At 46.3% G+C, this 12,140-nt stretch overlaps 1 protein-coding gene across 1 annotated transcript; it reads left to right on the top strand.

Moving 5' to 3' along the window:
• The first annotated feature begins 5,280 nt into the window (after positions 1-5,280).
• On the top strand, positions 5,281-11,558 carry LOC127296858 (beta-galactosidase 5). Its single transcript, XM_051327083.2, has 19 exons — positions 5,281-5,742; positions 6,134-6,229; positions 6,351-6,463; positions 6,613-6,679; positions 6,770-6,862; positions 7,209-7,352; positions 7,779-7,867; positions 8,023-8,128; positions 8,246-8,333; positions 8,469-8,587; positions 8,680-8,841; positions 8,952-9,130; positions 9,290-9,399; positions 9,486-9,595; positions 9,692-9,802; positions 9,884-9,997; positions 10,083-10,285; positions 10,478-10,814; positions 10,998-11,558. Exons 1-19 carry the CDS (start codon positions 5,578-5,580, stop codon positions 11,115-11,117), a joined length of 2,526 nt encoding a protein of 841 aa, XP_051183043.1. The 5' UTR covers positions 5,281-5,577; the 3' UTR covers positions 11,118-11,558.
• Positions 11,559-12,140: the final 582 nt, after the last annotated feature.

The following is a 12,140-nucleotide window of genomic DNA, read 5'->3' on the forward strand; positions in this document are numbered from 1 at the left end:
GAGACGATCTATCGATCCGTCCGCGTGGTTTCCTCGATTGCTTCTTCTCCGGCGAATCGCCTCCTCTCGGATCTCGTGGAGAATCGCCTCGGCGATTGGGAATCTCCGACGAGCTCTCGCCCTCGCCGTCGACGTGTGCGCCTCCGAGACCGACCTGGCGCGGTGCTGCTCGCAGCGTCTGTGCCGTCGTCTCCATGCCGTGTCTTCCGTGGTGGTGTTCGTCGGCGTAACGCCGGCGACTTCTCGGCTTGCAACGCTATGGCCGCGCGGGCACCGCCGCCATGCCATAGCTTCGCCTCCAGTGCGGGTAAGGTCTTCTCGCTCCTCCTCCTTCTCTTCTCGTGCGCCTCCTTGCCACCGTTCTTCTTCCTCCTCATGCTCGTTGCTCTCTCGGTGGTCCCGTGATCACGCAGAGCCATGCTATTGCCGCGCAATCTTCCCGTGCCTCGGTTTATCGCACGCTCAGTGGTCAAATTACCGCCATCGGTACCGGCACATGTCGATTTGCTTGCTATTTATGTCGTGCTTAATTCTCTCGCTGCTCCTAGCATGCTCGTACTTGCCATGCTCTACCGTGCTTGCTCAAGAGCTATCTATGCCATGCTATGATTGGTTATGACTTGCTTATGCTTACCGGTCTATCATGCTTGCTTGGCTAGGTGTATTTGTGATGCATCGTGACACTTGTGTGTGTGCCGGTGGTGCCTGTGATACGCTTTCAAGAGCTTCCTATGCAAGCCAATGATCCTTTGGATCATTTCTTGCTTGTTGGCTAACCTCTCTGTGTAACTTGGCTTGCTATGATTGATCCATTTGATCAATTGATTGTCGATGATTGTTTACCGGCTAACACCGTGGCTATATGATTCACTTATCCGGTGATGTCGATGCTCAAGCATCACCGTGTCGTTGCTTACTTGTGCCGTTGCTTATTTCTAGCTATCTAGACTTGCTCTAGTGGCTATGAATTAAGTTGTATTGCTTAACAAAGATGTCATTGTCATGCTTAGCATGGATCTCGTGATAAATTCATGCTTGGATTACTTAATTATGATGAACTGCTTGTGCAGTGATGATTTAAATGACTTGCTTGTATATGAATTTGCTGTTCATGATTCTTTTACAAGCAATTAAAGTCCGAATCCATTATCGGATAGTGATGTGATCTATTTGGCTTTCTTTTAATTGGTGCTAAGTGTGATGTGACCTCGCAGCCTTGCTACTGATCGGTTGCTCACCTAGTTGGTTGGATCTTGTTGGCTACTCATCTTTGCTTGCATATTTGGGGATCATAGTAACTATGAATGCCAATATGCTTGCCCGTGAAGAAATCTAGGGTTTCGATGGTTGCATGCTTAGGATTTTCTCGTGTAGTCTTGGCCGCTAATCCTTGCTATCTACCGGTGCTATCTGTGCATGTGATCTTGCTAGTGTGTGCATCTCGTGCATGATTTCTAGCTTCTATGCACATGATCTCGTATCTGGATGGTTTCTATCTTAGTAGCTTTTGATCGGCAAGAATCCTTGGTGAAACCAAGTGATGATCTACCCATATGAGCATCCGCTCATCCCATGCTTATGCATATGATGGATTAGATCCATTGGATCTTTTCAGGAACTAGGTATACCTTGTTCCAGCTCCTAGAAAGAAATGTTTTGTTGATGCAGACTTGGGTTTGTTCACGGCCCTTCACCTCCAGATCTTGGATGATCTTCTAGGTCACCATGATTTCGGTGGCTTAAGTGGTTGTGTGTGTTGGTTGTTCTTGCTCAAGAACTGGATGAATCGAGCTTGTTCTTGCTTCACCCTTACCTGGTGAATCTTTATCCTGTCGATCGGTTATGATTTCTAGGGTTTGTGCCCCTTTTATATGAACCCTGCTTCTATCCTTGCATTGACACACAAGCCTGGCTTGCTTGGTGACTATGCTGTTGCATGGCCTTGCTGTTGCTGCCTAGCACACTTGAGCTGTGTGCTCTCATATGCTGAAACTTGAGCCCTTGGTGTGTGCTCAGGTTTGGTCTGCTGCTGCCCTTATCTTGTGCTGTCCCTGGTTTTGGACAAGCACAAGTGTGTGGTGACAGTTTGCACTGTCCAAACTGAATATTGTGTTATTTGCAAACTGTCCAAACTGAACCTTGTGTTAACACTTATATTCTGGCTAGTGTTGGTGTTTTATTATTGCAGGTTTGTGAAGATGGACATGGCCAGAAGATATACTTCAAGTCATATAGTCTAGTTTTAGTTTAGGAATAATAATGTAATCTTCATTTTCATTTCTGTTTATTATTCATCAATTTTTGTATCAAGAATATTGTAAAGACTTTGTAATCTGTGTTGTGATATCAATAAAGCCCAAGTTTTTGTTTATGAGCTTTTGATTTATGTAATATTTATATTCTGGAATGAATATTGTATTTATGATTCCCTTTGAAATTCAAAGTGATTTGAATTCCTAAATTGTGTTTTAAATTATGAATTCCATTTTATATTGTTCAATGTTTATTGTTAAATGTTTTAACACTTGTCAAATGAAATCAATTCCCCAAATCAACAAGATACAAAAGAGATCATGTCGAAATTTCCCTAACTCACATTGCCTAACCCTAAGTGCAAAATGAGAGAGAACCTCGATCCCTCTTAGGTTTAGTTGCAATAAGGCGCGAAAATTTCCCCCGTTTTGCGATGAAATGCACATCCCATTTCTAAATCTACCCTTCGTTGTTCCTATGTTCTGGGTTATTACAGCCACCACCCGAAGCATGGATGCCTTGGTGATCAGCTGAGCCGTTTCCTCAAACTCGGCATGAACTGGCTCCGCTGCGACGGTCATGCGTGCCACCTCTTCCCACCCCCTCGACATACATACTACACCGCTTCTCACGGGCCTCGTCAGTTAAGTACGCAATGGTCTTCTCCGCCTCGAACGCCTCCCTGATGGCGATCGTCGCCGCGTTGACATCGTCCATTAATCGCTCACGTGCCAAATGACTGATACCGGCTTAGGTAGCGCTGTGGTGTGGCATGGATCGATGCTATGAGTTGTCTACTAGGGTTTTCCCTCCCATCCCGGCGATGACCGCCCTTTTATAGCCGCGACCAAGGCGGGAAATGATTAGGTGCCGCGACCACGCGTGCACCAAAGTGTACCTGCAGGAATCGACTCGGCCTTAATCACAAGGTGTTGTAATCCATCAGCGTACTAGGCTTGTTCAGCCTCCTTGAGCTTTGGTTAGTTTTCGATATCTTCTTCATCCAACTTCACTATCTTTAACCTACTTGAGTTATATTACTTTTGGGTAATTAGAGCATCTCCAGCCCCGTCCCCCAAAGCGTCCCCCAAACCGCGCCGGATTGAGCGTTTGGGGGACGTGTTTTGTTCGTGCCGCGTTTGGGGGACGTCGCTCCCCAGCCGCGTCCCCCAAACATTTAAAATACTTTTTTTGATATTTTTATTTCAATTTCCACAGACTAATACATAATTGAGAACGTGGTTTACACGAAGACACAGTTAGGAACATGGTTTTCCACAAACTAATACATAGTTTGAACCATGGTGGACACAAATATAAAATTTTGCAAAAGAAACTAAACCTAACTAGGCCGTGCATCGAAGGTTTCCTGTGTTCGCTGCTAAGAAAGAACACTCGAGGGCACACCCAGTCACCTAAACTGGAAAATCCAGCGGGAGGATGGTGCCCTTGTTGGTTCTACCGATGAGGCGAACATCCAGAAACTTCCGTGCACGTGTTCGCTGCGAAGAAACAACACTTAGTCGTCCTCCTCGTCGGTGCTGTCGCCGTGGTAGTCCCGACGGCAGCGCGTCTCGTCGAAGACCTTGACGCTCATGTCCCTGTCGCCGAAGTAGGAGAACAGGAGGATGAAGCCGGCTTCGAGGCTGTGGTGCCGCGCGAACTTCTCCCAGCCGATGTTGAGGTACATCTTGCCGCGAGCGTCGTAGATCACGTCGACGATCCACCGGTAGTAGCCGCACGCAGCCTCCCGCAGATGCATCGTGCGCGGGCGGTCGTCGCCGGCGACGTAGTCGGCGAAGGAGTCCGGCAGCCTCTGGATGCCGCGCGGGTCGCCCTTGAGGACGAGGACGAACTCGAACAGCACGTCCGGCTCCACATCCATCTCCGACGATGAAGCCGACGGCGTGAGAGGCGACGGCGAGCGTTCAGCACTGCCGCGGCCACGACCACGACCACGACTACGGCCGCGAGGTAGGCCTCCGCCTCTACCAGACATAGCGTCGAGTCTTGTTGAGATGGTGGCGGCTAGGGTTTAGGAGAGAGGCGCTAGGGTTTGTGTGTGAGAGGGACGATGAGAGGCGGCCCTTTTATAGGCCGGAGGGAGGCGGAGGAGCGGTGGCGCTCACGCTCATTAACGCCGGCACGCAGAGCTAGGCGCGACGGGACACGTCGCTGCGACTCTGCGGGGACTGCACCGTCGCTGCGCGCCAATAACTTTCGTCGCGAGGTAGGCGACGGTTAGGTTAAAATTTATTGTGCCGCTGACGAGTCGGCCCTGCCACTCCCCACCTCGCTTTTCAGTGTGTCCGGCATCCCCGGTGCGTCCCCTTTGGGACGGGAACAGACTCGGGGCGCCGAACACCGTATCGTGGCGCGCCGGACAAAAACGGACTTTGGGGAACGCGGCTGAAATGGTTTTTGTGTCCGGCGCGTCCCAAATCCCTTTGGGGGACGCTTTGGGAACGCGGCTGGAGATGCTCTTACTACTCACTTGCTCTCTGAAATGGGTCGGGTTAGGCCATGTGTATGATCGTCTTGCCAACGTGTACACGTTTGCTTCGTGTATATCTCCTCGTCTGCTCGTCACTATGCCGACAGGGCGTACGAGCGGACAAGGTGTAACCGTCCAAGGACACATAATCAAGCGATATCGTGGGGACATGCTCATTCGCAGAATAGCATCAGCTGCCTGCTAATCTATGCGTTTGAGCCAAAACATCCACGGAGACGGGGCTGCAAAACTAGTCACAAGCATGAGCTTACTTTAAACAGAGTATCCGAGTACGCACGCTTTGTGACGGAAAGATGATGGCCGGTGTCAGAAGTGGCCTCCGTCGTCCTCTCGACCGGCCATCAACGCCGCACAGTGGAGAGATGGAGGCCACCATTTGCATGATGAGCTGCCATCTTTGTACTCTTGCGATTCCCCGCACATACACACGGCTACAGCCTCTTTTCTTTCACACCAGAATAGTCCGCTCATCTTCTCTCTCTCTCCTGAGGCGCGTGTGACAGTGTGTGGGAGATTATAATAACGGCAGAGGCCAAAAGCTCCAGCGAGCGAGCCTGCTTGCTACGGGCACCCACTGACGCTCCTACCAAGAACAACCTCGCCAAGGAATCCTAGAATCCAAGAAAGGCATCATCACCACAAACAGGGGAAGGAGGAGGAGTCTGAAGCACTCCCAGCCAGAAGCAGGAGGGTGTGGAGACCGGTGAAGACCACGCAAGGCACACCACACTTGCCTTGTGTGTCCTGCCGTGTGGTCTTCCTCCTCGTCTCCTGCCGCCTTCCTTCCTCTCGGAGGAGCGGTGACCGTGATGGCGCGGCGGTGGCCTGCTGCAGCGCTCCTGCTGCTGGGCTTGGCCGTGGCGGCGGTCGCCGCGGAAGACGCGGTGACCTACGACAAGAAGGCGGTGGTCATCAACGGGGAGAGGAAGATTCTCTTCTCCGGATCCATACATTACCCCCGGAGCACCCCCGAGGTAACTGCATTTCTTCTTCGAAAAGCGCATCCTTTTCTTCTAGCTTTTCCGGCGGAGGGGAGTTTCCTCCTCCTGGGTGGCGTTCTTCGCGGCTTCTCGGTGGAGATGTCGTTGGAAAAAGCGAAATGCTGCTTGATTGACTGTACTCTACGTCTCCCCTGTTTCCGCCCAATGTTCCGCAGCGACGCATATCGGCATTCCCCTATTCTTGCGGAGTCCTTTGATTTTCTTGAAATGCTCCTCATTCTGCTTGCTTGCTCCAGCAACCATTTTTTGGGGAATTTCATTCCTCGCCACCGTGAACAATGTGGCCGGTTGGACTTTTTTCTACTTTCCTAATCTCTGGCTGATGTACTGACTACCGACTGTCACTTGGTTTCTCATTGCTCAGATGTGGGAAGGCCTGATTCAGAAGGCGAAAGACGGAGGCCTGGATGTGATCCAGACCTACGTCTTCTGGAACGGGCACGAACCAACTCAAGGAAATGTATGCATTGCACTCACACTTACCACTACCTTCCCCTTTACTTCCCACCCCCCAAGTGGCCCAGCGTGAACTGTTACGGTAGCTAGGAATTTCAATGGAGTTTTTCTCTCGCTTGCCGCAGTACAACTTCGAAGGGAGGTACGATCTGGTCAAGTTCATTAAGACCGCCCACAAGGCCGGGCTCTTTGTGCATCTCCGCATCGGTCCCTACATCTGCGGGGAGTGGAATTTCGGGTATTTACTCCTTATTACCACTTGTTGAAAATCACCACAAGTACTAGTACAATTGGAGTATTGTTTACTGGCAATGTACGCTTCCAGATTGGTGTATGCGTATGTTTTACTTCTCTCACTTGACTTGTGCTGCCATGCGGTTTCTGCAGTGGCTTCCCGGTTTGGCTCAAGTATGTTCCGGGCATCAGCTTCAGAACGGACAACGAGCCTTTCAAGGTCAGTGGAAGCCTCCGCCATTTCTGGATCTTGTCTGAAATGCACATTTTTTTATTCTGAAGTTTGTGGCAATGCCGTTTTGTTTTGTAGTCGGCAATGCAGGGGTTTACCGAGAAAATTGTGGGGATGATGAAGAGTGAGGAGCTCTTTGCTTCCCAGGGTGGCCCTATTATCCTTTCGCAGGCAAGTGTATACATTTTCCTTAGAGATTAATGCAAAAGGTTTACATAGTGTGGTTGTTTACTGCATATACTATTTAAGTGCCCTGTACAGCATGCTAAAATAGAATCGGCTTGATATTAATATATTGCACTTTATCTGAAAATGTAAAACTGTTCATTTACTTGTTGCAAGTGCTCTGCTTAGTTTTGTTCTTTTACACTTGATGATATCAAGCTGAAATTAGCAGTTCAGCATTTCGTGGGTTTCGACATAATGATAGATGTTTCATGTTTGTCAACATGGTTCGCCTTAGTCTGCATGTTTTCTCTGTTGCTCATGGTGTTGGCTATTGTTGTTTGGAGTGCAGATCGAGAATGAGTATGGTCCAGAAGAAAAAGAATTCGGTGCCGCTGGAAAGTCATACAGTAACTGGGCGGCAAAGATGGCCGTGGGATTGGACACCGGTGTGCCGTGGGTGATGTGCAAGCAGGATGATGCCCCTGACCCAGTGGTATGCTAATCTTCTTCTTTATCGAATTACAAAGATCAATGGGCACAAATGTGGCAAACTGATGTTTACTTCCTCATAGATTCTTAAGAGTTTATTTTTGTGACGGAGTATTAAATTTTCTGCTAAACATATTTGTGGATTAGTTGTGTAACAGGTAATAAATAGCAAGGATACAGAGCTTGCTCATACATATTTTCACTCATTATAGAACCAATTTAAAAAAAAAAATCAAAAGGGGAGTGAAACCCTGGCCTCTACATCAATTGATGCACACAGCCTTTTATTAAAATGGTTTATCATCCTAAATTAAATCAATTGATGGAAATGATACTTACTCTGACTGTGACCCTATGATGGAGTATGCTGCATCTTTTCTCTTTTGTTGAACAAGTTGTTGAAATTACATTTATCTTGTCCTTTCTACAGATAAATGCATGCAATGGTTTCTACTGTGATGCATTTTCTCCGAACCAGCCTTACAAGCCTGCAATGTGGACTGAAGCTTGGACCGGATGGTAAGTTCTCTTTTTTTGTGTGGAAAAGACTATATATTGTGAAAATTGTGCAGCTACAATTTTCGTTGATGTGATTCATGTCTATCACCTGAATTCTATTAATTCCTCGTGTTTGCTGTACAACAGCATTACTAAAATCGATAACAATAATTTAGGTTCACTGAATTTGGTGGGACCATCCGTAAACGTCCGGTCGAAGATCTTTCATTTGCTGTTGCTCGCTTCGTACAGAAGGGTGGTTCATTTATCAACTACTACATGGTATGACAGAAAAACAAGTTACACATTATATGCTTAATACTTTAGTAGTAAGCTGTCTCAGAGCCTCCTGAGGTAGAGATATTCATGGTTGGTTGTTTATTGCTTTTTTGAATGTAGTATCACGGAGGAACAAATTTTGGGCGCACTGCTGGAGGTCCCTTCATTACCACAAGCTATGATTATGATGCTCCACTTGATGAATATGGTATAGAGCAAACTTTTCACTGTTCATCATCTTTACCTATTATTTGTAATTATTTGCTGACTTTTCATACATATGCACACTTTATTAAATAGGTTAGATCTTTCATTACTCAAACTCTGTTTTGGTACTATCTAGGACTTGCAAGAGAACCAAAGTATGGACATCTTAAAGAACTCCATAGAGCTATTAAGTTATGTGAACCGATATTGGTTTCTGTTGATCCAGCTGTGACTTCCCTCGGAAGTATGCAAGAGGTCTGTCCTGATTATCTTTTCCCGTCAATGATGTATATAATATATATATCCTATATACCTTGATGTGTCACTTACTATAACCTATACTTCAGGCCCATGTCTACCGTTCTCCATCTGGTTGTGCAGCTTTTCTTGCAAACTACAATTCCAACTCTCATGCAAAAGTTGTCTTCAACAATGAGCATTACAATCTTCCACCTTGGTCAATCAGCATCCTTCCCGATTGCAAAACTGTTGTTTTTAACACTGCAACCGTAAGTTCCACTTTTTCTTAAGTATGGTACTGGCGTTCTCCGGTCTTATTTTTTTGATCCACTATATGACGAGTTCACTTAGCTGGTTCAAACTGTTATCGTCTCCTCAGGTTGGTGTTCAGACATCTCAAATGCAAATGTGGGCAGATGGGGCCTCTACAATGATGTGGGAGAGGTATGATGAAGAGGTTGGTTCACTCGCAGCTGCTCCGGTCCTCACAGCAACTGGTCTGCTGGAACAGCTTAATGTAACAAGAGACACCAGCGACTATCTTTGGTACATCACCAGGTAATGCGACACGAATAAGTTGCAGGTCTCTAGATATAACTTTGTTGGAAGTTCAAACTTTATGTAAACTTTGCTTCCTTTCTGTTTATGGAAAATCGAGGGACACTTCCTTAGTTCCTTTCATGCTAAAACGTAACATGCATAAAATGGTTGTTACAGTGTGGATATAAACCCATCTGAGACGTTCCTACAAGGTGGCAAGCCCCTGTCTCTCTCTGTGCAATCTGCTGGACATGCGTTGCACATTTTTATTAATGGACAGCTACAAGGTTTTCCACGTGAAACTGTTCCCTTTGTTATGCAACACTATCATTGTGGAAACAGAATAGTGAATTTTTTAGAACTTCTGGTATAGGTTCTGCTTCTGGAACCAGGGAAGATAAAAGAATCTCATACAAGGGTGATGTTAACCTCCGTGCGGGTACCAACAAGATTGCACTGCTGAGTGTTGCTTGCGGGCTGCCGGTTCGTTCCCTTGTTGCTGCATGTATTTACATTTATATAGTCTTACAGCTAATAAGGTGGTCTATAACTGTGAATGATTCTTGTCATGCTATATAGAATATTGGGGTCCATTATGAGACATGGAATACTGGTGTCAATGGTCCTGTTGTGCTTCATAGATTAGACGAAGGTTCGCGAGATCTGACCTGGCAGACTTGGTCCTATCAGGTATGTGCAGCATCCAATTAGTTCTTTATCGACGAATCTATGTTAAGTAAGGAAAAGTAATTATATCTTTATCTATGTTAGGTTGGTCTGAAAGGAGAACAGATGAATTTGAACTCCTTAGAAGGCTCAAGTTCAGTTGAATGGATGCAAGGATCACTGGTAGCACAAAACCAAATGCCATTGACATGGTATAGGGTAAGGAAAAAATAATCAATGTTGCCTGAACCGTTCTGCTGTTTACTATTCTTAGTCCCACTCTTACAACTGTTTGTTTTAATAGGCATACTTTGAAACTCCCAGTGGCGACGAACCACTGGCTCTGGATATGGGTAGCATGGGCAAGGGACAAATCTGGATAAATGGACAAAGCATTGGACGGTATTCAACAGCATATGCAACTGGGGACTGCAAAGATTGCAGTTACACTGGGTCATTCCGGGCAACAAGATGTCAAGCAGGTTGTGGTCAGCCCACGCAGCGTTGGTAAGACCATTTACAACAACATTCTGAACGAGAGGCGGCCACTCTGTTGTCTTATCTTTCTTAGTATTCAAAAGTCTTACTGCTTGATATTTCTCCGCTTTTTCCTAAATTTAAAACTAGAGTATTCACTTACAATTTTTTTGTGTGGTTCTGTCCTCTTGTTAACACAATGGTTCAAACTGTTATATGCAGGTATCATGTGCCGAAATCCTGGTTGCAACCAACTAGAAACCTATTAGTTGTTTTTGAGGAAGTTGGTGGGGATTCTTCGAAGATTTCCCTTGCAAAGAGGTCAGTCTCAAGTGTCTGTGCTGATGTATCAGAGTTTCATCCGGATATCAAGAACTGGCAGATTGAGAATGCAGGGGAGCCTGCCCCTGAGTTCCACAAGGCAAAGGTGCATTTAAAATGTGCAGTTGGGCAGTCCATTTCTGCCATCAAATTTGCAAGCTTCGGTACACCTCTTGGGACTTGTGGAAATTTCGAACAAGGGGAGTGCCATGCAACTAAGTCACACACTGTTCTTGAGGTTAGTTCATCCTTTTGGTAACTTTGTACTTGATTTTTTTTTTTGTCTCGCACGACCCTCCTTCGCTTTGAACAATTAACTTTGCAGGAAACATTATAAACTCTCCGCCAGAATCATTCAAAATTCGCATGATAACAGTGTTATGGTGCTCACAGATTTTTCTTGTGTTCATTTCTGAAACAGAAATGCATTGGAAAACAAAGGTGTGCTGTCACCATCTCCCCCGACAACTTCGGTGGAGATCCCTGCCCTAACATGATGAAAAAGGTGGCGGTTGAGGCGGTATGTTCTCCCGGTACATAAGCAGCTCCGTCGACTATGACTAATTTAAGGTTGGTGTCGAAAAACGGGTGGTCTTGTGCGTGATCAAGCAAGCACAAATTGAAGTGGTGCGATGAGAGTTCAATTGTAAAGTGCCAATTTCACCGTAGAGGTGGCTGGAGGATTAGAGGGTCATTTCTAGCATTTCGATTCAGATTAGGATTCGTGCTCTACTGCATCTCCATGAATTGTTCAGAGCGGCCAACTGGATAATTGAGGTTGGTCCTGGAGTGGAGTGCAGGGAGAGTAAAGGCAGAAGATTTGATGCGTTCTTTCGGTACGTGTTGGGCTGCCTCATCTTTGTTGAAGAAGAAAGATGCAGGTGAATTGTGCAATGTACCCTTCTTTTGAACTACTGGTGACTAGAGAAACCTGTTTTAGCTGCGCAGTGAGCATAAATATGCTGCTGATCACTTTGTCTTATGTTATCTTGTGATAAACCTTATGATTCATGTCCCGACAGCCTTAGCAGCAGGCTTGTGAATCCTGAATGCATGTGGTGTGCCTGAAGAAATGTTAATGCTGTTTAGAGTTAATCTTGTGAATCCTGAGTGGGTTTAGACTGGCAGGAAGCGTAGTAATTGGCAACAAAACTAGTTCCTTGTCTGAATAAATGTGAAAGATGTTTACACTTTAGGGTCAGCATTGGATACCTAGTTGATGGTCGCCAATTCAGCCACCGATCTTGCAGGAACCGGTGCCAGACAGCTCCAGGACCAGCAAAACACTATCCTGGACTTGATAGATTATATGTTCTTGCTCGGCCTAACCTAATAATCATGGCAATTATTGACAGTGGAGGTAGGCCGGCAAAACAGATAGGCCTGCAGAAATAGAGCTCCAAGAACAGAGAAAGGCAAATTGGAAATAATCAGGCAACCCTAATATACGCAGCAACATTCCCCGGGACGACGCAAGGCAAACGACGGGGATGATTGTGCTGCCCAAAGAATTGTACAGTACATTCTAAAACCCTAGAAGCTAGCGATGACCAACGTCCTGACA

The sequence above is a fragment of the Lolium perenne genome, chromosome 4, assembly GCF_019359855.2.
Source record: "Lolium perenne isolate Kyuss_39 chromosome 4, Kyuss_2.0, whole genome shotgun sequence".
Lineage (NCBI taxonomy): Eukaryota > Viridiplantae > Streptophyta > Magnoliopsida > Poales > Poaceae > Lolium > Lolium perenne.